Source organism: Lonchura striata, chromosome 1A (genome assembly GCF_050655825.1).
Source record: "Lonchura striata isolate lonStrDom1 chromosome 1A, ASM5065582v1, whole genome shotgun sequence".
In the NCBI taxonomy this organism is placed as follows: Eukaryota; Metazoa; Chordata; class Aves; order Passeriformes; family Estrildidae; genus Lonchura; species Lonchura striata.
Genome location: NC_140741.1, coordinates 12730146 through 12756410, shown reverse-complemented (window position 1 = coordinate 12756410; position 26265 = coordinate 12730146). Strand labels below are relative to the sequence as shown.

General features: G+C 42.5%; 1 protein-coding gene across 1 annotated transcript in view; it reads left to right on the top strand.

The window, feature by feature from the left end:
* The window catches only part of DERA (deoxyribose-phosphate aldolase), a 48455-nt gene extending 34691 nt beyond the window's left edge, over positions 1–13764 (top strand). The window contains exons 7-9 of the mRNA XM_021535160.3: positions 6093–6205; positions 10324–10473; positions 11893–13764. Coding sequence (XP_021390835.2) covers positions 6093–6205; positions 10324–10473; positions 11893–11949 — 320 coding nt within the window. The 3' untranslated portion in view covers positions 11950–13764. The remainder of the gene's footprint in view (positions 1–6092; positions 6206–10323; positions 10474–11892) is intronic.
* Positions 13765–26265: the final 12501 nt, after the last annotated feature.

The window sequence follows — 26265 nt, the reverse complement described above, 5'->3', positions numbered from 1 at the left end:
AGTCTGTAATATGTCATGTACAGGACAACATTTTGAGAGGCTGAGATGTATTGATCCAAACCCAAGAATGCCAAGAGGGAAAAAGCTTGAGCTAGACCAGTGCTGTTTTAATTATATCACGGTTTCAGCTAGTTTATAATTGTTTAGGTTAATTTAAATGTGAACAAGAAAGTGATGCAATGAATTTCAGTGTTTGTAAGGAAGCTTAAAGGGGGAGATTTTCAAATCAAGTCCAGTTTCTCCCACAGCATTTTGGTTTTTCACCCATCCTAGCCAGAGCATGTGGCTCAGTGCTGAGAGTGTTTGCATTCAGTCTGAAAGGAGAGGCCAAGCTTTATGTTTCTTCATCAATAACTACTGGAGGAGACCATGAATTTGGGAATTTGGGGCCAGAGCTGTGCCACCAGCACTGCCTCCTGCCCTGGGTGCACTGTGCTAGAGAGAGACATTTCTACTGGTGTCTCTTGTATTTTGAGTCTTGCTCAAAATCAAGAGTGTGGCAAAAAATAGCCCACAGAATGGCTTGTAGGGGAAATTAGCACTGCAAGTGGGTATGCTGAGAGAAAAGTCTGGTTTTTCCCCAGTGGTAGTAAGGTTAGGATTAGTTGTTGGGATTCCTTGCTTTATTTCTTCTTTCTGCCTTTGGCTTGTCATGTGTCATTAGGCAAACTGCTCCAGCAGTTCCAGCAGTGCCATCTGCAATAAGAAATAAGGTTAATGCAGGTCGTGCACTGTTGCAGAGGATAGATAGATATGATTGTTCTCTCAGCTAGCCGGATGTCACTTCTGCCCTTGGATGAATCCTGGAGTGAAATGGACTGTTCCATCCCACCCCCCAAAAGATTGTGGCTCATCCCACACCTCTATACCTGCCCCTAAAACATCAGTGTCTGTAACCCCATTGGCCCATGCCTTGTCCCGGCCCACCTGGGAGCCCCTGATAAGGGAGCTCCAAGGGGCCATGCGGTCTCTTGGACCCTTCCCCCTCTTGGAACCTCTCCCCGCTCTTGGAACCTCTCCCCCCTCTTGGACTTCCTCCCCGTCTTGGAACCTCTCCCCCCTCTTGGACTTCCTCCCCCCCTGGAGCTTCCCCTCTCCTAAACCCTCCGTTTCTCTCTCCCCTCTCCTGTCCTCTTAAGCCCAGCCTCGTGCTACGCCTGAGAGCACAAGGCTCGGGCATTCCTGGACCCCCAATAAACCTCTTTCCCCAAGAGCAAGCTTCAGAGATCTCTGCCTCCCTCCACCCACACTGTGCTGGAGTGTGGTCCCATCTCACAGTGCACTGTGACACCCCTGAGTGCATTATGTGGCACACCCTTTTAAAGAAGAAAAATGGGGTCCTGGTAAATGAAATTTAGCAAGTGGATAACAATACAGGAATTCCTTAAACTTCCTTGTTGTCTCATAACAAGTCACTCCTGCTGCTTCCTCTTTGGAGAGGAAGAGGAATGGCTGCTCCAGCAGCACATAATTGCCTGAATCCTGCACCCTGGCATCTGGGCTTCAGGGTGGCTCCAAGCCACCAATGCCACCAGGAGCCACCAGTGATAGGGATTCCAGCTGTGGTCTTTGGACCCAGAGCACCTGTCAATTATTTATCTCCACTTACTCCATGCCACACAGGGATTGGATTGTAAGGAATGCTCTAAAAACACTAAAAACACAGCCTATGCTGTGTAGCCAAGCAACAGAAGCTGGTATGGCTCTTCCTGCTGAACCTTCTAAAGTAACATTTTAAATGAACACACAAGAAACTAATACTAATTAATAATAATATTCTGTGGAGATCTGTGGTAGATGCTGCAACAGTGCATTAGCAAGCTGTGCATAATTCAGCAATGCTGAATTCTTTCAGACATCATCTACAGAGAATTTTGCACAAGTATGGACTTGATCATTTGTCCCTTTGTGTGCATGTGTAAGTGTTCCTAGGGGCCTGCAGAACTGTTTCTGGAGGTCCTGTTCAAGAAAGGGAGCATCCATTCTGAGTCTTAGAAACCAAGCTGGGAAGATAGGATGGGTTTTCAGAAGGTTGTCCTCCTTGGAAACAGACACTAAATGTGGAGGCCTATGATGGGATTTTTGCTTTTTTTCCCTCTGTGCAGGCACTTTTTCAAAAAGAGTTGCAAAAAAGGGGCAGTTCTCAACAGAGCAAGTTATAAACCAGCATTTTTCAATGGTAGCTGAGGCACATGCATGGCAAAACATGCATTGGCACCTAACCAAGTGGTCTGGCAGTGTGGCCCCACGCCATGGAGCTAAAGCTACCTGCTGAGCTACTGCTTGAGTGAGGTGTCACACCTTTGTATTCTCTTCTCCTGGATGGCAAAGTTAAGCTAACAGGGAATGAATTTTATCTGTCTGCTGGAGATGTAAGGACATGTAAGTGGGACAATTAAGGACGACTCAACTGACAAGAATAAGCTGCTACATTAGCCTTTTCTATCTTGCCCTGCCTCTTATTTTCAGAGGGTTGTTAACCTGGTCACCCCCAGTAAGGCTAATTTGTGTGTGAATCAGAAGACCCTTGGCTTGGGTGCTCATAAAATAAAAAGATTACTTGCTAATGGGACTTCATGCACATTTGATATGCTACTATTTTGTCATTGCTGCCTTATCAGGAGAACCAGCAGGTGGGTTTGCAGGGCCTCTGAGCAGATTGCCACTTTTTGCCACCAGTCCTGGAAGTCTTGGAAGGCTTTGTGTTCTTCCTGGGAGAACTCCATATTGTTATAACTCAGTTGCAGCAATGAAGATGTATCTGTGCTCATTGCAAATACTTACAAAGTAGCACATAATTGTCCCTCTGCAAGCATCTCTCTCTAAACTATTGTTTAAAACTGCCAGCCACATCTTTGTTCTTTATTAAGACTAAGGCAGCAACACAAAGTCTGTAGGTATCAGGAGATAATCATTCCCCAAGGGCATTTGAAACACTTCACAACCAAAAGGTTGTGATTACTCCACAATTGCTACACTGCTTATTATTCCTTATTGCTTAATTATAGAATCAGAGTGTGTTTCTTGGATGCTGTCATCTGAATAAGATTCTCCACTTCTCATGCTCTGCTTCAATGTTATGTGGGCTGGAAATTTCTGTAGATGTACAGGATAGCAATAGGGCAAGCCAGTTCTGAAAGCTCTTCTGACCTTTTGGGAGACCAAAGCATTCATAAATGAGGCTGTGTATCTAGAACAGAAAAAAATATAATGGAATTCCTCTGAATTGAATGTCCTGTGTGTGTGGAACACAGAACCTTGGTGTTAACTGCACCATGTTGTACCCAGCTGACCTCATCTCATCCCCCTGATTCATTTGAGTCTCTTATGACTTGTTGCCTTGAAAGGAAATGTACTGTTGTGGCTTCACATTGGAAAATAAAAGTAGAAAGAGTAGTCTTTTCCAGGCTCACCGGGCCTAGAAATCTACCCTGAATAACTGATTTTGTAAAATCTTGGATTTTATGCTTCATTGGATCATGTAATCTGCTCTAAGGAAGGGGAAAGCCATTCAGTGTGTATTTTAGCCTTAGTCTTGATTTTTTGAGTGTATCCATTCACAGGAAGATGAGAAGATGGATGATAAAACTCAGGCGTTTAAATCATCACCTAAATTTCCAGGTGAAACTCCTTCTGAACTTAATTCCTTCAACTTATTTTTGGAAGCTTGAATAAGAAATAGACCGGGTGAAACTCCCTTATTATCACAAGGTTAAGCATAAAGTTGGCTTAATGAGGTGCCTTTTATGTCAGCACTTGATTTTTAAATTCCCCTTTTCATTGCTGAAATCCAAACATTAACAGCACCTTCTGTCATGGCTCTCTGTGCTAGTGTGGGTCCCCTGTCATCTGCAAGAGGCTGCCTGCAGTCCCGCTAGCAAGCTCTTGTGCCATAAAAAGAATTTGTTCAGCAAATAAAAATGTGTTGTTTTCATTGTTAGAGGATGCTACTTAATTGGCTGTATGTTTGTCTAATAATCACATCTAAAGCTGATTATTCTTGTAATAGCCTTAAGATATTATTTAAAAATAAATATATAAATGCACAACTTTTGTACTAATACTAGTTTTTAATCTCTTCTTGTTTCTATGAAGTCTGAATGAGATTTTCAAAATTGAATAATAATTTGATCCGTTAATCTTTTGAAGCTAGTAATTTTATTTTCCCCTCTTTGCAGTCTCTGAGGCTCGCAAATGAATAGAGCTTCATTACTGGAGTCTGCATTTAATAACCATTATCCATTATCTTGTAATTAAGACTCCCTGTAACGAATCATGAGGACAATGCAAAAATACATAGTACATTTCTTTAATGAACTGGAAAATGTTCATCTTGTTCTATTTAGTAATGAGTTGCTGAATAGTCGTTAAATCCACTGGAGAATAGAACTAGATGGATTTTGAAGACTATCTTGAGTTTGTGGTTAATCTATTAGAATTAAAATTTCATCTTCTATTTTTATCAACAGCTGATTAGAAGTCATTCTGTTTGACCAAATTGATTAGAAGACCATATACAAGGGCAGCTGTTGTTTAATGAAAGTTTTTAATGAAACTGTACCATAGAGACTTGTAATTATAAGACTTATAAAAGCTTTGACTTACCTTATAGGAGAAAAAATGAGAAGTATTGCACTGAAGGACTTTAAGTGCTACATTTTCAAAGGGAAATTAAAAATATAATTTGGTGATGTTGAAGTTACACTTCCACTGCTCCTTGTTTTAATGTGACTATCAGATGTCCATAGTACCTCTCTGGAAGGGAGCAGCGCTGAAATGTGCAAGTCAATTGTCTCTCCTGTGTGGTCCATTCCCTGCAGAGCCCTATCAACTATTAATTGCCTCTTTTGCACATTTTGCACTGTGGAGTTAGAACCCTTCTTGCAAATAGCTGTTTCTCTCCAGAATGGAAGTTGTCACAGGAGGGTGCAATTGAACCACCACTGGGCTGACACAGTGCCTAGTCAGGAAGCCTACAGGGATAACTGTGTGATCTTAGAAACCCCAAAGTTGGTGGTACCACTTGATTGTGTCTAAAAGCCAGGGAAACATGCCTGGCTTTGTGCTGCCCTGCCATCGGGCTGAGACCCAGCTGTGTGCACGTCAGCTGTGCCATCAGGAGGGCTCTTTATGGATGTGCTGCAGCTCACAGAACATAGCCAAGGCAACTCCTTACTTGGAGCCAGTGCTCAAACTTCCCTTCCCTACTCCAGGGGATGTTGTAGAGGCATCATCATTCACATAAGAGACAAAATGGACCCCAAGCCAAATTTGAAGTGGAAGCAGATGCAGTTCCAATTGACTTAAGTGGATGATGCACTACTACATGATGTTTGAATTATCCCTCTTCTTCTCCCAATTACGTTTGATAATTAATGATCCCACAGTACACCTTTTCTAAGAAGTAGGTTCCTAGGGGTGAAGTGCATCCTAATGAAATTAAAGAAGTTTTGTCATTGTGTTCTGTCAATGCTGGATCATGCACTGCAAGGCACATTATTTTTTGTTAGTTTCTTTGTTTTTTGTTACACTGTGCTTCAGGATTTCTTTCAAACCAAGGCAGAACAGCAAGATACACAAGAATGTTACATAAGTATTAAGGCAGGCAGTGGAGAATATTATTCAGTAGTGAGAAAACAAAAAAAATAAGCCAAGGCTAACTCTTTTCTTTAAAGATCACAGATATTTTGACCTTGTTAGTGCATTAAATCAGTAACTTGCAATGTTGCAATTGTAAAATGCATAAAAGGGGAGTTTTCCCTTGGTTTATAGTGTTACACAGCTGGTTTAGTAAATACATATGAGATATTTTTCTCTTAAAAACAGCTGCAGGAGATAAAATAGCAGACTCTCAGATGTGAGACCAAGTAGATGTAAAGTTAAATTAAAAAAGCCTGATGCAAATAATTTCTAGTTTCAGAGATCCTGGTGGAAATAGTAAAATGTTGATTTATGTACACCACAGGGACATACGTGTAAAGGAATACTTCAGATTTGCTGAGAAGCAGGAGGGCATCTTTGAGGCTGTGAACCTGTATGTGCAGTGGGACTCCTGCTCTAAAACTGCTATAAAACATTTTGTTTCCTTTCAGGTTCTGATTTTATAAAGACATCTACAGGAAAGGAGGTGGAAAATGCGACCTTTCCTGTTGGCATAGTCATGATGCGAGCCATTAAGGAGTACTACTGGCAAACTGGCTACAAGGTAGTTCTCATTTCCTCTGTAAAAATTAACCAAACAGGGTCACTCAGAAAGAAATAAGGATGTGATAGGATTGACTTGCTAATACTAATTTTTTTTTTTTTTTTTTTTTACTTTTGTGTTTTCTGCCTTGAAGAACTGTGTCTTCATTCCATAAATGCTCATGCAATCAGAGTTCCCTGCTGCATATGGGTTTGAATTTTGTTTCACCATTTAGGTGGTCATGTCCATTAATAACAGGGCTGATAGTGGCTGACATGCTCCCAAAAACATCAGCAGAGCTATACAGCTGTAGAGCCATTGAATCTGCCCAATGTACACAAGTGTGTTTTCTGACTGTCCTGGCAACCCAAGGGATACATTTTGCTCTTTCCTCCCTTGCCAGAGAGGCTTTCCAAGGGGACAAGGAGGCAGATCCAGCTGTATCCCCTTGCTTGGTATGGAACGAAGGAGAGAGGGGACAGGGGTTGGAAGAACATTATATCCTGGTACTTAATGTTGATCCATCAGGTCACTGTCAGGTGAGGTCAGTGGAGTGAAGGGGAATGTACAGCAAAGCCAGTGATGAATGGTCTGTGCACTCATCCTTTTGCTGAAATATTGAGAAGGGAGGAGATTCCCAGGAGGGCTTAAGCAACTTCCTTTGTCCATGGGCAGGTAGGGGCTGCCAGTTGGATCTGCTATTGGTGTTCAGCAGTGGGTTTTGTTCTCACCTTCAGCACCAGGGCAGGAAGCCGTATCTCCAGCTAAGAGCCTCTCCCCATTTCTGGCCACTCTTCCCTCATCTCCAGCTGCTCCTTCTGTCCCTTCTGCAGGTGGCCTTGCAAGGTACAATGTCAGCACATGGGATGAGCAGTGGGATGGGGGCTGAGAAGGTTTCAGGAGCTGTCGGAGCTTGAGCAACGTGTGACACCAGGTTGGAGGTGTGTCCATCCACTCTCTGTAGCTATCTAGATGAGGCCAGCATGGATCCCTGGGCTGTCCCCACTCCTTCTTTCCCTTCCTGCCTCTCTCTCTGCCACACAATAATTTGAGCAGCTCCAATAGTCTTGTTTCTGTGGGAGCACCCTTAGTGCCCCAGCGTGAGGCAGATCCCTGGGGTCAGCAACCCCCTGGGCACCAGTGCTGGGTGCCACAAGCTGCATCAGCACAGCTTTGTCCCCATAACTGGATATAAATGTTGAATTCACCTTTTGCTTTCAAAGGAGGCATTCATGGTATGAAATGTATTATTAGGAGTAAGAGCTTGTGTCCGTGTGCATGTGTGTGTCAGTGAATTAGATGTAAACTGACTGTATGTACTTTTATTAACTGAAGACAATATTATCAGTGACAAGAAATTTCTAAATGGTTTCTTTAACAAACTAATTTTGCTGCTGTAGGGATGCTTTCTAGCAAGGCGTTGCCTGGGAAAAACAGGTTAATACAGAAATTAAACTTCTTCAAGGAAAGGAACAAGTTGCAGAGTAACATTTATTGACTGATAAGCTGTGGTGGTGATATGAAAAGTGTGCAATATAATGGGAAATAATCTTTTCCTGTCATTATTGAAGGACATACATAAATTGGTTTTTCTGTTGGGAAAACCCCCAATCCAGAAAAACTTATTACTTTTAATAATGTAAGGTGAAGAGAAAATTCTTGAGGAGATGAACTTATTAAGCAAAATAATGAAATACTGTGAAACAGCAGGAAAGTGGTAGCTGGACTTTGTACTGCTCTTGAATTAAATTCCAACCCCCCTTCCTTTTTACGTTTTTATGGCAGTCAGATGTGCTGTTTGGAAAGCTGGCAAATGGAGGAGAAGACAGGCTTGTCTTTGTCAGCTTTTTTGCAAAGAAAAGAGCTTTCAGAATCTGCTAAAAGGGGAAGGAGTTCTGAATGATGGTTTTAATTCTCTTATTAACTCTGTTTCACTTGTTTTTGCCACAGATTATCTCAAAGAGATGTCATATTTCTAGGAAGAAATCTGAATTCAATTTTCATTAGAATTTCTCTTCCTGAGGGAAAGCACATTCCAACTGTTTTTGTTTATTATCTAGAAGACACCTTTCACGTTGCTGGGCTTAAAATTCTTTTTGGAAGTCTAATGTTAACAGATGTATGCATACACTCACACATCTATTTGTCCATCCACAAAAACACAGTTTTCGAGTTTTCGTGGTTTGGATTTATCAAGCTTTTCTTGCTTTTGTTCTTTTTAATCTTATTGGAAATATGCCATTATCACAATGCTCCAGCATGAGAGAAGGATTTATTCTGTGTTTGTTGGTCCTGAAATCACTATATAAAAAAGATTACTAAACACATTTAAAAACAGATATTTTCTGATTCCACTATTATGTCCATAAGGCACAAAAAAAATCCTCAGTGCAGTGAGGTTTCAGGAGCTTGAATACAAAAACAAAATGATAATTCTTGCAGAATGTAAAGGCAGAAGGAAACATAAGAAGAATCAATGTGTTGTTCAAATTTACCTTTTTTTTATACAGGAAGAATTTTTCCTGATTCCCCTTGCTTTTCAAGAGTTTAGGTAGCTGCTACAGGCCAACATTTTGGCATTTTTGATGAGGGATTTGATAGCTGAGTGTCACAAGCTCTGTCTTGTGTTTAAATGGCACATAACCAAAGGACTGGCATTAGGGTTGTATGCCAAGTGCACAGCAGGTCCATCATAGGATTCCAGACATGCTTTATCTCAAAGACAAGTTTTACTTGGTGTTTGTGCCTTTGCAGACGTGGCAGTTCACCTTCAGATGTGATACACATCCCACACCAAGGGACTGAAAGCACACCCAGCCTGTGGTGGGGAACAGAAGTTCTGCAGACCTTTCAATTTTTGATAAAGACAAACATAATTTAATTGCCATTTGAAAAAAAAAATAGTGAAAATTAAGCCTCTGGTAGATTTGAATGTACAGCCAAACCATGTGTAACTGTTCTGCACAGGCTTTTTGTAAAACACAGCCAGGACTGAGCCTGAGTCAGCCACCTTACATGCAGCATCTTTAAAGTTGCATCACTTTAAAGGTTGTGCATTTGTTGTTGTATATTTGGAATTAGATTGGCAGTAGGTGATGATGCCATGGGCACTCTGTGATTATGCAGATACCCCAGTCCTGCCTAAATCCCTTGCATTAGAGACACACTGCTCCCATTAGACCTCAAGCCCAGCTCCTGAGGAAGTGCCCAGGGGTCAAAAGTATTGCTCCCTCAGGATGAAAATGTTACCTTTGGTAGTGATGGCTGAGGCTTGGTAGCTCCAAGTTCTAGTCCAGACCTTGTGCTGCTTGCAGCCAGATCTGTTGGGAAGGATGAAAGTTTGACAAGAAAGTTTCACAGATATATATGCTTGGCAGAAAGCTCCCTGAATGTAGAACCTGAGAATGGAATAGAGATGGAATCAAGTTTTGACATAGAAGAATAATAGATGTGTACATTGACAATTGCTGAGCCAGTCTTGCTGGACAACTAAGAAAATAAACATTAAGTCAAGTTGGAAAGAGATTTGAGGACTTAGACTGAAGGATAAGCTGACCACAAACAAAAAGATGTCTTTATGAAGCAAAAAGATACCACAGGCAAACAAGACATGTTGATGTGGCAAGTTGAAAGGAGGTCTAAGAACTATCCACTGCAAGAAATCTGAAAAACAACTTTAAGCTTAAACTGTAGCATACTAACTCATGTGATTGGATAGTATTAGGCATAATATGGTAATGATAGTAGTTATGATAGGCTATAGGTGAAAGTTAAGGTATAGATTGGTTCTTATGTATCAAAGACGCTCAGCAAAGAAAAGTATATAATGCATTGTAACCAAAATTAATGGGTCTTCAGCCTTGTCTGCATCTGGAGCTGACAGCTTTAGCCATGGCTCTGCCACCCATGACTCTGGACTGTTCTAACATCTTGGATACAATAAATTGGACTTTGAAGAGGTGCTTGAAGTCCTGCCTCTCTCTGGAGGCTCTTACTCAGGTCCTTACCAGGCAGAGCTGTTACATCACAGGCACTTTGAGACTGCAGCCGTGCCAGCATCGATTGCTCTTCTAGTGTTGCTGATGGATGAAAATGTGTATTGAACTTTTATTTATTTTCTTTTCTCTCTCTCTCCAAAGGTTGGATTTAAACCTGCAGGGGGCATTAGGACAGCCAAGGAAGCCATTACCTGGCTCATGCTGGTGAAGGAGGAGCTGGGAGTGGAGTGGCTGACGCCGGAACTCTTCCGCCTGGGTGCCAGCAGTTTACTGGGAGACATTGAGCAACAGGTTGGTTGTTGGCAGCTTAGAACTCATAAAGAACAAAAGCAATCTTTCTAAAAGTGCTGGCTTACTGCTTCTGCAGAAATTGAACGTCCCTCTAATTCATTATGAATGACAGATTTGCTTCCAGCTCAGTGATTATTTAAATTTGAGCTGTCATTACAGACATCGGGGGCTCTGATGCTGGGGCAGCTGACCATGGTCTAGGCCATGTTGGCAGTGTAAAATTTTACAAAATTTTGGCAGTTTGTGTGTGTACAGAGCCTTATCAAATGCATGGCAGTGTTCTTCTCTTCAATCCCAGCTGTGAATGAGCCTCACAGACCCTTCGTGTCACTGTGCCACAACTCCTCATGGTGTGTTTCCATCCTGTGGAGAAAGTCCCATCTCATCCTGTGTATGGGTGCTGCTGATAGAGAATTGTTCACATGTTGACTGTTTCCTGGGGAAGAAGTTCCTAGTGGGAAGAAAGATTCTGACCTATCTATCCATGATTTATATCAGTGGCACAGGCTATCAACCCCAAAGGATGCAGTGTAATTTGGAACATTGTAGTGTCATTGGAAATACCAAAATATGAAGCTTTTGGTCCTGACTTTCATGTTCATTAAGCCCAGGAGAGGAGGTGATATTACCTTTTACCAAGAAAAATATCTGAGGGTCATTATCCTGTTGCTGCTGCTAGGAAAACATGAGGTATAGCAGCCAGTCTTCTCCCTTTCCTTACTTACTTTCTTTTGAAATACTGACAAGGTTTAGGAAATATTCTAAGAACAGCTTAAAGATGTCAGGTTAATATTCATGACTGCTGAAACCCCTGGCTCACTCCTGCAATGACAATAATATTGTCTTGCTCCTTCTGCCTCATACTTGACCTAAAATTATGTCCCTGGTTATGACAGAGCAGCATGAGCTTTCTCTTTGCCACTGCCATCACTGCTGGGTGTTAGAACACAGCCAGTGATTGTGTTGCACCATTTATTCTGATTTCTTAAGGGTTTTATCTTTTATCTGGCAGGAATTGCACAAATGCCCCAGCCATGACCAAAGTTCTTGCTGTCTAAAGACATGGAAAATAAAATGTCCCAGTCAATATATTCAACAAAACAAACATACTGAAATAGTCAAAACCTGATGCCAGAGGAAAACATTGGCTTCTACCTGGGTCTTTTTGAAATCTTAGTTAAGAGCAGCAAGGGTCTTTGCTTTTTACTTTTTATTTCCAAACACAGCAGCAAGAATCCTCAGTTCATAGTCTACAAACAAAAATATATTAAGGGATATTACATCATATTTTATGCACACACACAAACAAATATCTATCATCCTCATCTGGTATGCCTTTAATTTGTTACTTCCTTGACACTTGCAGCTTTATAGTCATATATAATTCCATCATAAATTTTCTTTTTTTTTTCCTTGCAGATTTTCTATCATGTGACTGGCTCTTATGCACTTCAGCATGAACTGGCAATGGCTTAGACACAAAACCAACTCAGGATTACTTTTACAAAAGAGGTCTTTAAGCAAACAGCATTCAGAAGTATTCTGACAACCAAGTGCATATGATAGAATTAAAGGCCTAATTCTCTCTTCTTCATAGTTCATGGTATTTAAAAATATGCTCAAGTCTGCTGGTTGTATTTGATCCAAAAGCAGAAAAAAGTGGCATTTCTGAAATAGTTAAATAGTTAATACATACAGATTTGCAAAGTTAATCTTACAAAGTTCCTCAGACCAGCCTGAAAAGCTTATTAATGGCAACACTGAAATACTAGGAAAAATATTTAGGTGGCCTGGTAACACTTTGCAGTCTCAGAATATGAAATATCTATGGAATGCTTCAGATTGCTAATTAAGAGCTACTGATCTTGGAATAGATTTCCATTCACATCAGACAAAATCTTTTGGCACAGATGTGTTGCACTATAAATTCTTCTGTTGATTCAGTCTCAGGCATTGTAATGGAAAAGAAGAATGAAATTTGGCTATTACTTCTCTTTTATCAAATGTCTTCTGTTGGAAAAAAAAAAAGGCAACCAGACCTCTTTTTTATTTTTTCTATTTTTCCCCCCAAACTTGGGCACAGACATCCATATTTAGACCCTTGAATAAAAGTGGCTTGATTTCTAGAACAGCTGAGTATCCACAGTTGCTCCTGAAGTTAATGGGAGCTCTGGGTGATCAGAACAACTGAAAATCAAGCAGTCTCTATATAGGTGCCTAACTATGTATTCAGGGGCCTATTTTTAGGCATTTCAGTCTTAAAATTTTAGTCTAACTTACTTAGAAGCTACAGTTCCTGTCTCCTGTCATTTTAAAACACATTCATGCAAATCTTTCCATTTTCATGTAGGGGGGTTGACTGTCAGTTTGAAGGTGTCACTGTTCAGCTGGCTGAACTTCAACTTTGCCATTCCAAAAGAAATACTTGAATTTAAAAGATAATCTGAATTGTGTCTTATATAGGGTTTATTGATTCAATGTAAAAAATTGTGCTTTTTTCAGAGCACATTAAGAACAATAGCCAAATCGCCAACACCTTTTGAGTATCAGACTGGTGCTAGTAGATTCATTTTATCAGTACTGCATTCTGCTCACTAACCAGAGTTGTACTAAAAACTTAATTATCATCATGACTAGTCTCACTGACTTAAGTAGGTCTCATCATGAAAGTAAGAGGAGGAGGAGGATTTTGCTGTAAATCAAGCTACGAGGTGCATTTATTACAAAGAGATTTATTATAAAGATAATTACTGTTATTTATCTGGCTATACCACCTGAATCACTAGAGTGCTACAAAAAGCCTTGGAGAGACAGGAAAGCTGATTAGGGGAAAAACAAATAAAGGAAAACAATATATACAGAAAGCAAAATCCTATATGAAGTGCTCAGGATTAAAAATGGGCCCTAATTTCTCAGAAAATAGTTAATCCAAGGCTTTCAGTGTTTTTCTGCTTTAGATCTCAACACAGAAGGTGAGGCTGAGCTGTGACTCTGTTTTCCTGAAAATAGCCCATTTTTACCATGAGTTTTCCTTCTGATTTCATTGGCAGTTTTGCCAAGGAACAATTCAAGTGCCTGTCTGCATATGGAAGGGAAAATTCTGCTGCTGAGCTTTCAGAAATACAGAGCTATTATAAGAAGTCAGCTCCCACCAGGCTTTTTCCAGTCTGACTCTCTGCCCTGCCCTCCCAGCCGCCAAACACTGGATTTTGCTGCTGCTCTAGAAATATTATTAAATGTAATAAATGTCCATACTTTCATAGTGGGAAATAATACCACTTGCAAACCACACTTCTTTGTTGTTGTCAGTTTTCTTTAGGACAATTAGGGTGATGATAAAAACTATTTTTTTGGTGATGCTTTAGTTTGTAGGTGGAGGATTCTGTGTGGTACCTTAAAATTAATGGAGGTTCAACTTTGCCACCTCACTGTGTGAGTCTCTGAGAACAGCCTCACTGTCTCCATGGGAGCTGTGCTGGTGAAAGAAGTTGCCATGAGAAATTCTGTCAACAGTTTTGGTGTGCACATGGGCTGCTGGGGGTGACTCCAGGGGTGACAGCTCTGTTTGCAGAGGGAGAGGTTCCTGGAGATTTGAGGATAGCCACTTCCCTTCTCCATGAACATTCAACACACCTGTGAAATACTGTGCAACTCCAAGCCAACCAGTGTTTTCAGAGAAGCTGTGTTGGAATGTAGTAAATACATCTTTTCTGTTGAAACCTTTTTGTCAAAAAATTAAAAAAAAAGTAGCAGAGACTATAAACACATCCAAATAAAGATGATTCTGGTTTGGGGGCTGTTCTTTTTCGAGGAATGAGCAGAAGGCTCAGTGTTTCAGAGCAATTGGTTGTATTTAACTCCATGGTGATTCAAGTTGTGATCACATTGTCTGTGTCTGTGGGCCACCAACATGACCCAGAACCTTGTCTCTCACCCCTCCTTGCTGGTACCAGCCAACAATTATCCTGCTGGCAGCCCCGGGGGGGTGTGAGGGGTTGAACCTGGGCCAGGGATGCCATCAGGAGCAGCAAGGGACTGGGCTTATCCAAAGGGCCAGTCCAGGAGACTGCTGCCACCAGAGCAGGTATGGGATCCATCCTGGGATGAGGCAGGGCTGAGTGGGGCTGCTGGGCAGGGCCAGAAGCATTCCTGGGCTTGTGCCAGCACTGAGCCTGTGGGAGAGCCAAGTGCAGGGATTCCCTTAATTTCTGAGCCGGATCTTCATTCCCATCCCCAAGGAGCTGGGAGTGCTCACAGTGTGGGCTCCTCAGCTTGCTGCCCTTCACCCTAACCCTTCCCTGCCCTCTTTTCCATCTGTCCCATCTTTTTCCTGCTGGCCACTTGCTGCTCTTCAGCTGTGGTCTTCAGCTGAAGTTTGTGGAGGCTGCAGGCAGCACGTGAGGACCTGAATTTTTGGGAAGTGTGGAGGGGGCGGCGCTCCATCATTTCTGACTTTGGGAAAAGTTCAGATTTAGTTCTGTGCTTCAGGCCATTAGAAAAGGAACAGGCAATTATGCACTCATGTCTAAATATATTTCTGAGTGTGACATATGTTTTGTGCAAGTCAGTCCTGTATATACTAATTTATTATTTTTGTAACACTTATTCATTTAGGATTTTAAATAGCTTCATTTTGTAGACCACATTACTTTGAAAAGAAGAGAATAATTTCAAGAAGGAAGTAAAGTAGGAGCTGCAAATCTAGAATAATCTGCATCTGCTTATTTACTAGAAGAGGGAATTGTGTGAGAGGGTAAGCTTTTTTCCTGGTTTGTAGGAAACAAAGATATTAAATAGTAATTATATGTGAAGTGCACATATCAGCTGGGGCAAGTAATACTTTGATATCTTTATTTCATCATATAAGTTCATTCTTTCATTTCCTTTGTGAAGCAGGGAACATACATTATATACCACAGCACATGCCACTGAGACAGAAAAAACTGATCTACTTTTAATTTTATTTTCTCAGTTGAAACTTTGGCTCCTTGCCTCTCTTGGGGAGAATAAAACCGAAAAACACTAACAACAACAGCAAGTCTTATTTAAATCTTGGTGAGCTTTTGCTGAAAGCACAACTGGATGACATGTATTGTGGGGCATAGGAGTAAAAGGAGGGTTCTGCTTTTATTTAGATGCAACCTGCCCAGGAGAGAAAGGAAATTGTCCTTCTGGTCAGTCCTTATGTAACAGGGCAACCAGAGAGAAGAGTGTTCTTATTATGTAAAGACACCATTGGTAAAATTACTGATTGCCTATTACTATTAAAGTCACAGAAAGCCAGAACCGTGCTAAATTAAGTGGTGATAAGGCTTAGAAAGAAGCATCAAGAACATTTGCAGCCCTTGCACTCCCTAAAAGCAGGAGTAAGTGGGTGATGGGTGCAGAAAAATACAGCAAAGCTTTCTTGAGGCATAAAAGTTTCAGATCTCTGAGATCACAGGGAGTGTTTGAAAACACTGAATTGAGGAAGCATAAATTTAAAATTGCTTCTTTACATGAGATGAAAACAAAGGGCTTCTAAACAATGTTAACAAACTGAGGAAGCCATACTGGAAATGACTGCACTTGTTTTTTCAAGTCCTGCTTTCTGTGTGGAAGGAGAAGAGGAATCATAGATGTCACAGAATGAGTTGGGTTGGAAGGCACCACAGCTGGCCCATCCTCCCGTCTCCAGCAGGGCCATCCCAGAGCACACAGCACAGGATTGTGTCCAGAGGGTTCTGGAGTATACCCAGTGAGGGAGACTCCACAGCTTCTCTAGGCAGTCTGTTCCATGCTTGGTCACTGCACAGGGAGGTTCTTCCTAATGGTCATGCAGAACTTTCAGAGCATCAGTTCCTGCCTGTTGCCTCTTGTCCTCTTGCTGGGCACCACCTGCTCCATCCTCGGGCACTCTCCCCTCAGACATGAATAGACATTGACGAGGTCTCCTCTCAGTCACCTCTTCCTCAAGCTGAACAGGCCCTTTGCAGGCTCAGCTGCTGCAATACACCACAGTAACCAAACCCTAAGATGGATGATGATTTGCCCAGAAAGATGAGGGAGAAGCTCCATAACCTGATTTTTACATTTCAGTAATAGCATGAGCTCTGCTTTTATGCAAAGTCTTAGAGGAGTTCTCACCTCTTTACTAGTTAACAAGACAAGCAAATGAGCAAAGCAGGGAGCCAGCTCCCTCCCTATGTCTGGGCCAAGGCTGTTTTGGTAATCCCATGGTTTAGGGGTCCCTGCCATTGTCACAACCTGTGGGCTGGTGGAGGAGCTGGGTGAGCTGCACCTCTGAGCCTGCCAGCTGCAGCAGCCAGCCCCTGCTCTCTCCCTGCCTGAGAGGCTGCTCTGCAAAGTGCTAAAACTGTCTGTAGTGATTCCTGGCCCACTGAGAGCTCTTCTTTTTTCCACCCTTTTTTCAGACCTGAGCAACCAGCTCCTTAGGAGGAGGTGAGGAATGCGTATGCTCCATGATTTAATTTAATTACACGTAAGATGATTAAGGATGTTATCTTCATTTCCAGGGGAAATGAAACATTCAGCCAGCATCATGTCAGAAGGCTGGCACGTCTCAGTGCTGGCTGCTTTTTGCTGCCTTCTGCAGAGTCTGGGGCTTTCTTCAAAGCACAGGCACCACAGCTGACCCAGAACGTGATTTCTTGGTGGAACTTCTTTAAAAGCATGAATTGAAACAGAGCAAAAGAACGACTATCGGGGCTCTGAACAAGAAGGGCTTTGTGTTCTACACAGCACATGTCTGTCCAATCCCAAAAAAACCCCATGAATGCCTCCACCCTGTGTGATAGCAGCTGTAACGAGGCCTCTGGGATGGCAGTGATGGGAAGATGTAGATAAAGGAGGAACAGAAGGGTATAAAGAAAAGTTGTGAGAAGCAAGGGAGGTCATTGCCACTGCTGTTACTGCTTTACTGAAGTGCAATCTTTTGTGATCTCTTTGGAACGGGAGGTAAATAATAAAACACAAGGGAGGGAAAAAATTAAAATAAATTCAGCTTGTGGATGCATGTTAAAACAGATGACAGATTAAAAATAACTGAAAAAGAAATTCTACTGTAGGAGAAAAACTGCTTTTTCCTTCAGCATTTTATATTCCACCTTCATTAGGTGAAAAGTGAAAGAGCTGTAAAGGAAAAGGACAACTTTTGTTGTTTGCCTCTGAATGTTAAGAAAAGCCTAATGCAGGCGTGGAGGGGAGGCTCTGTGGTTCATGGTGCTGGAGCAATTCTCAGGCTGAAGCCCAGCTGAAGCTGCAAGGATGTTAAACAGATGCTGTGTGTGCCGAACCCGGGACTTGAAGCTTTAGACCTGCAGTGCTGCACATCCAAGTAGTTTCATCCTCTCCATCCTCCCTCCCTTATTCCCTTCAGGGTTGACAAGTACTCTAATGTTGTAAAGAAATAAACCCTGCAATCTGGAAGGATCACATCATCCAGTAATGTCCCTCTAACTATAGATCCAGGCACCAGGGACTGACTTCAAGTTTCTTCAGCACTTTTAAATGGGTTATTTCAGTATTTGGTGACAGCAGAGTGGGGAGCATCTTCACGGGCACTAATTTTTTCCCCATATGGCAGCCCAAATCACACCTGTCCTTGGGGATAGGAAATACAAAATGCCTGTGCCAGTCTGTAAATCAGTGTCACCTCGGCTCTCTTCTGCTAAATGTGCTTCAGAATGGCCCCTAAAAACTCATGATCTGAAAAGCTGCTCTGCATCTGTTTAAAGCTCAAGGAGCTTTAAATAAATAAGACATATCGAGGGTGGACAGGAAGCCACTACATTTCTTGGAGAGCTGGCATGGCTTGTTCAGGTCAGCTAATGAAATGGGAGCAATCTTTACATGGTTTCCTTCTTTATTTCTGAGTGTGGAATGCAAGTTTAAATGAGAAAGGTACAGCTCCGTGACTAATGCTTACAGGAAGAGTCAGAAATGACAGATATCTTTGGCTGCTGTTATAGTGTGGATGTCCAACATACTCAAACAACTTGATGGCATCCAGTGCAAGTATATTCCTACAGTGACTGAGAAAAATATCTTTACTTTTCTCTACCATTACCCTGAGCAAATTCCCACAACTCCTATTACTTTAAGACACTTAAGATGAGGAGGTGAGGAGGAGGCAGCTGAGGCAGAAGAGAAAGTTATCCCCAGCGGACTGAAGGCAAAGCTGTTGTGTAATTTCTGAAACGTTTCTTACACTTGCCCTGACAATGCCAGGTAAAATCCCAATGCACAATCCCTCAGAAGCACTGCTGGTGAGCAGGAGGATCTTGGCATTGTGCTGGCTGAGATTTGCCAGAGAGGAAGGAGCAGATGTGGCTCCAGGCAGCTCCACACTGCCAGTCAGGGTGAAAGGGATGTGTTATCAACACGGGAGGGTGCTGAGTTGCTTCAGTGTGTTGTGTTAGACTGCAGGCAAGTCACATGTAGCATTTTCAGAGAGGATGGACATGGTATTCATGGCCACTCACTGGATCACCTCTGCCCACAGACTGTCCTTGGAGACACAGCAGGGATGGCCCCAGTATCAATGACCTCTCCATCAAAGTTGTGCAGGCAGAGGTTTCCAGGAGGTCTCACCTGTACTCTTCCTTCTGATCTAATTTCATTCACTTCCCACCCCTGCTTCTCTAAAAAAAAAAAAAAAAATAAAAATTCCTCTTGACCTCCTGCTCTGAATAAACAAATAAATGCATAAATAAAAGTTCAACTGCACAGAAGTATCTATCCACTCCTCATTGAGTATGTGTTCCCTGAGCTGCCTTCTCCAGTGGAAATTTCTTTGTTTAGTGTTAATTCCATTTCATTTTCCTGATTGTGGCTGCCATTGTCTCCATTAGAGGGCCTCAGAGCAGTGTGTTACAGTATTTTAGGATGGGATTTAAACCTCTATATGTACTTTGGGCCTAATTTCCTGCTGTATAGCTCTCCTGAACTCAATGGAGTGTAAAACTGGTGCAACACTCAGAGAGAGCAGGAAAAAAGTGCTGTGCCTAAGAATACATCAGTGCTTTGGGTTTTGCTGACAAGATAAAGAAACACTAAGGTGCTAAGAGAGAATTTAAATACACATGTGATAGGTGAGGCAGATGAGTAAGTTAATTGCTGCTTGTGTGTTTGAACACAGAGTAATTGGTCAATAGGGTATGTTTCCAGAGAACAGGAGTGAAGTGCATGAGCAAAGCACAAATAGAGCTTTAAATCCTTCCTCAGAAATTACACTTACTCCAGGCAGAAGTAGGAGTCTCAACCACTTACAGGACTCATAAACGTTTTATTCTCCATTATGCTCCAATTGTGGCACTGGCCAGCTAATTGCTTGGACTGAAATTTTCTAGGTAGGTGTCTTCCTTGACTGAACTTTCTTACAAAAAGAGTGCCAGAAGATAAAGCTGAATAAAAATAAGGGGTGGGCTGGGAGTTTTCATCCCACATCTAGAAACTGGAGCAGTTGAGATCTATAAAATTCCCGGAGCATGAACCTGTGGCAAGGGGGAGAATGGTCCTGCTGCTCGGGACCTGCCTTTGTGGTGTCAGTGTGGCACGTGGTGCCTGCCAGAGTGTAATTCCACATCAGGCAAGAGCTAGACTGCAGGGGGAGACAGGCACTGGCACAGGTTAGAGGGATACAGGAAACGGGGAGTGCCAGAGGGAACAGGTAAAGTGGAAGGAAAGGCATGGAGGAGGAAATTACTCAGAAGCCCAGACGCAAAGCAAGAGTGATCCAAGAAGAGTGGAAGAGAACCTGCCAGAAACAGTTCCTCATCTGGAGAGGAGGAATACTAGGAGCAAAAGAAAATGGATCACAATCAATCTCCCACCAATTTAGTTTTAGGAATGGCTGGGAGACTGTGGATTTCTCTCTTGGGGTTCCTATAGGTCAGGGTGACCCCAAGCGAGATCATAGAGAAGCTTTGCTTACCTAGCCTGAATGCAGCCAAAGAAGGAGCCTGGGATGCTTCTGATTGTGCTTTCAAGGCTGTTTATTTCTTCTCTTATTTATAACATTCTTTCTCTGACCTGCCAAGCTCTGCCTAGCAAATCCACCATGGCCATCTGCCCTGAGCCCTGGGCAGCTCCCACATTATACACTCAAAACTACATGTCTGTGTTTACAATTTCTTTACCAATTCCCATCATCTATGTTAGAAAGTGTGTCTCTACCTTAAACAAATAGAAAATTGCCACCATTACACCAAGACATGGAGGACAAGACAAAGGAGAAGTCTAAGACATACCCAAATTCCACTATCTTGTACCCCTTTGAACCCCATTCTAAAAATCCCAAAATTCTACTTTTCTGCCTTGTGTTAATTCAAATATCACGCAGCTTTCCATGGGCTAAAATTGAAAACACAGGTGCTTTTGACTTCATGCCAGGGTCTCCCAGACCCCTGCCAGGGTCTGGAGACAGCCAGGGCAGCCAGAGGGATGTCCTGGACTCTGACAGGAGACAGACAGGTGGATGAGGAAACAACACTGTCAGTGAAAGTGGCATTTACAAAGGTTGAGAGATGCCTGCATGGGCAATTTAGTCTTTTGTAACTTTGAAATGCTTTGCCCTCGAGACCTCAGTGTTTATTCCTTTCTTCCTGTCACATATTATAAATTTAATTTATCCCAGCAATTAAGTAATTGAGGCAGGGAGTGATTGATTGATTGATTGGTCCTGTTTTCACACAGCCCTTGCTGTGATGTGTTGTGCTTCTTGGCTGGTGCCTTTGCACATCAGGGATGCAAAAGTGTTGATGGAGGTAAATGTGAATTGCAGCAATGGAGGAGAATGGTTTGATACAAAGTGCTGGGTTTGTATCAGGGGCACCAGGCAAAAATAACAAAGGGGGAGTTTTGGATGAGTGCCATTTATTATCTGAGATTATTTGGCAGCCCACCAGGGAGGCAGCAGGAACCCCCCAGCTGGGACCCAACCCGACACAAAGCACAAGCTTGCACAGGGAGGCATGGGTCTTATGGGTCCACTCTGTCTTTAACTTCTCAGATCTTGTACAGCTTTCCCCAAAATCTGGCACAAAGGAGTGTCAAAAGACAGAATACATATTCATGGCCATTTCTGGAGCTGCAAACTATGAAAAGAAATCAAGATGTTCTCATCCGTGGACTGAAATTCAGAGTACACTCTAATCCAAAAGGATCCCAGCTCACAGAGTGGTGTATGAAAATCTTATAAAGCACTGGAACACTCCATAAATAATTTTCAAACAAGAAGCTTTTTGTTTCAGTGATGGCAATACTAAAAAGGGAGAATGGCAAATAGCCGTCAAGAAGTGGCTGAAACACTGAAGCACTCTGTGCTGATGTTAACTTTAATCACTGCAAGAGTTACACCCAGAGTTATCAGTCATTTATTAGAAGCTGCAGATGATCATTGCAGAGGTTTAGATTAACAGGGACTGGAGCCTGGTGCTATGCCATTGGGGTGCCACGTGACGGGCAGCCCATGGAATAAACATTCTGGCACATCAGAGCACTATAAATCCTCCAAATGAAAGAAATTAAAAAGCCAGGAGCAATTTTGAAAATGATTTATGATTGGAGGTGCACTTAGGAATGCTTTTATTGTCACGGGAACATCTCCTTTCACATCCTTAAGGTGACAGACCCACTCTGCTTCTGGATTTCTTGGGCTACCCTGAGGATGCGAGTGCCACACAAGTGTGCTGGGGGCTGGGGGGCACACGGGCACTTTAACAGCATCCCCTGAGTTGTGAGGGTTGGCTTTACACAGCCCCAGGGTGAGAGAGCTGCAAATCCGTTCTGACATTTTAAGTATGAGAAAAGACACCAGTTGTGGGGTGGGTTTTTTTCCCCTTTTACATCTATACCATAACCATGTTCCTAAGTGCACGTATAAACATTTTATAACATGGATTTGGAATAACACTTGAAAAATAAACTTAAGAATAGTTCCTAAGCAGAAGGTATTCTTATCAAAATAGCAGTCTGTTGCAAGTCAGCCCTTTGCTCCATACGTAAAAGATGCAGCACTATCTGTTAGTGTTCTGCTGGTGTAAATATTGCTGAATGTTTTGCTTAAATACAATTCTTGTGCTGATACAGCTATGTTTTCTCAAACAAAAAATGCTTTCAGTACAAAGTGAAAAGCCAAACACTGTGGTTTACAGGCAGAGTGCTCTCTTGCTCACTCAAAGAAGAGCAGTGGCAGTGGGAGTGAAAGCTGGCATATCTGGTATATCCAAAATTTGGGCATGTTGGATAATCCTGCCCCAAGCCAGTGATACCCTGGGCCATGGACACAAATCTTCCTGCAGCTTTCCTGCCTGGCTTCTGCTCTAGGCATGGCTTCCCTGCTTGGCCTCATGCCTCTTGTTCTTCTGGGCTGTCCCAGCAGGATGCTGTGCACAGGTTCCCAGTGTTGGAATACATTTGGGTTAGCAACCCCACGTGGTCACTACTGTCCCCAGATGGACTAAAAATTTAAAAGAAGTCAGGGTGGGCGATGGTTGCAGGTAAAGGCTGGGACATCTCCCAGTGTTGCTGCCTTCCTCAGTGATTGTGGATACCTGAATCGAACTACAAACATTTCCCCCACCTGTTCTCACTCTTGATGCCTTAGAAAGGGTTAATTTTGCATCTATGTCCTGATCTTTTTGATGTTCCCGTCCTGGGGCAGTGCAGCAAAACAACTTTTATAACTTGGTTGGAGGTCGGCTCTTCAAAGCCTGGCAGCTCAGGAGATGCCTTATAAAGCTCTGTGTGTGTTTGCTGAACGTGACTTTTCCTGTGCTGGGCGTTAAACTCGTGCAAGGTTCTCTCACCCTTCTGGGGGAGCCCCTCACATCCCCAGCCCTGAAAGACAAGGGCTCTTCCCTGTGGACACACACCCTGAGTGGACTGACAGTTCAGGGAACCTAAACTGCATGTGCAGCCTTGTGGGATCCCTCTTCACCCTCACGTAGGGCAAATGTGGTGGGAGCCTTTTGGGGATTGCATGTGGAAGGCTCTTTTTGAATTTACAAGCATTTATTTACATTTTGAAAGCATCTCATATTGTGGGTTATCTGTTGTGGTGCTGATATTGACCCTGGATTTATAGTTTACTGATTGCCAGTTAATTACATGCCGTTAATAAATCAATAACTTACTTTGATCCTGATTTACTCTAAAACATACAAATTGAGCAGCTTTTCCCTGCAACAACACAAATCTTTCTCTGTCTATTTCTAAGAAATAAACCAACGAAGTTGTAAAGCAGCTCCCCTCTGCCATCCACCACATTCAGGTATGTTTTTGCACCTGCCATACCTCATCCACCACGGTGAAAAAAAGGGGCAGAATGGAAAAAAGAGGAGCTGGACTCTGAGGTAGACGCTCCCCATGGAAATGAAGGGTACAGCTAAGTGTTTCCAGGGCAGCAATAACTCAGGGTGGAGGAAAAGACCAGCGAGTTCTTGGAACAGAGGGAGTGTCCTATGAGTTATACAAATTGGGCTGAGGGAAACCAGAGGGAGTGCAGTTGCCTCAAACCCAGCAAGCACAAAGAGGGCTTTAACCCATCAGGATTGCTCTGTGCAAAGCCTGAGCTAAGGAATTGCTCACTCACTTCCCTGGCTCTCTGCAGACCAGGTCTTTGCTTTGTGCATCCAGGCTAGTCTCAATCTCTCTTCCCCCATTACTGACAAGGCTGCTGAGACAGTAACAGATCCCTATTTAAGGATAAATAAATTGGGAGAAATTCTCTGCCTGCATAGTAGGTTAACATTCCTCCCTTTTTGGGAATTTGGATTTGATCTAGAAATGCTAAGCCATAATTTTAACAAGGCAGATGCTGCCAGAGCTGCAAGGTGCAAGTGTTTTAATCCTTGTGTTGCATTTAAAGCACCGATATTGAGTAGATACAGTGAAGGACACTTCAGCCTGGATCAGCTTCACAAGAGGTTCTCCATCCTAAGTGGAAAATGTGTCTGAACCCTGGGCTGGGAGTCAGGGCGGCTGTGATCCTACCCCATACACCCCAGTTTGTATTTCAGCACTGGGACATGAACTGGGAAATGTCTGTGCTGCCAGTTTTCAGCTTCCTTTTTCTATCTCTGTCGAGGTGGGGATTAAAGGCACTTGAGACCATGATTCCCATTCAGACTCAGGTGTTTATTGTTTCTTATCAATATTACAGCCTTACAGCACTGAGTTCTGCTGTCTTTCATTAAGGCACAAAATGGCCAACTATCTCTTGTTACAAGGTCTTTTAAGTCTAAACTATCCAATTAGGAAATGACACCTAAATTATTTTCACTTTTAGCCCAATAATTGATCACTCAAAGCCCGCACTGTGGACTTTTTTGTCTGATTACACAATACCACCCAAACCCATGGAGAAGAAGGTGAAGAAGAAAGTGAAGAAGGACCAGCCTGGCCTAAAACTTCCATCTTGCTTCATATATATTACTCTGTTCTAAAACCCCAAACTCTTAAGTTTTCCACCCTGTGATATTACACACTTCTAACCAACTACATAACCCCAGTCCCAGTGCTAGCAATCAATTTTGGAAGCCTTCTCCATGGCCTCAGGTCCAATGCAGTGCTCTCCTGAGAGTCAGAGTTTGTCACCACAGACTGTCTAAAATTCTCAGCATCCAGAACTCCAACACTGTGGGTTTTCCAGAGGCTCTGCCTGCCCCCTGCCCCATGAAACCTGTCCCAAACCTGCCCCTGGAGGGACAGATCTCCACTCATGGACAGAGCTCTGTGGGGATTGTGCCTGGTCCTGCAGGGCCCTTCCCTCCCTGCCTCTCTCGCCCAGCCCATCCACACTCCAGCAGAAGCAGGGGATGCCATCAGGCACAGTCAGCAGTGCACAATGCAAGTGCCATGTGTGATTGTCTGCCACTGCTCCAGTGTTTTATGTAAGGCAGATTTAGAGATTTCATTGTAAAGTCATTTTAAACTCTGAACTAATGGGTAGTTTGGCAACAGCTTCTACGTATGAAATCATTATTAATTCCTTTAGTACCATAATAACATTGATTTAGGTGAACTCTTGTAACATAGAATTTGTATAGTATTTAGCTGTAATTAACGTCCCCTAATTAGGAAGTGTTGCCAAGTAGTTTTCTCTGCTGGCTCTGTTGTACTTAAGTGCAGCTGGATGAAAATTAACCACAAAGGGAACAGCTTGTGTTTTATGTGAAGTTTGCCTTTGATTTATTAAAAAACTATTCCTCACTATTTTATTTGATTATCAAAGAGGGTACACTGGATTATCAGTGTTACAAAGGGCCTCAAAGTCCACATGCCATAAACTACACACACATTTGGGTAAGCATTTAAGCCCAGTGACTTATCTGCACATTCAGAAAATTCAGAGATTTATTTTGTCTCAATACAACAAGTTACCATAATAAAAGCCAATTGATTTTAATGTGTCTGTCATTAATGAAGTCTGTAGAAATTCAAGCAGAATTAGCACAATTTAATGTCCACTCAGAGGAAAGAGTCATGCACTGCAAGCTGAGAGGCATTTGTTGATGTGAAAAATGCTGACATTTTTGGAAATTCAAATTATAAATGAAATACTGCTGTCAGTATACTGTGCAACTTTGTAGCATATGGTGCTTCTGCTGGTGGGTGTTATTTCAAAGTTTGCAAATCACACTATGAGAGTGTCCCTCTGGTGAGCTTTTGCAACACTTAGCAACTGTGAATCAAAAGTGACAGTACAGAGGAAGAGGGACTAAAAAACCAATTTATCTTTCTTAAAGTCGGTAGAACAAAGTGCACAATAATACATTTTTACACGGGAAA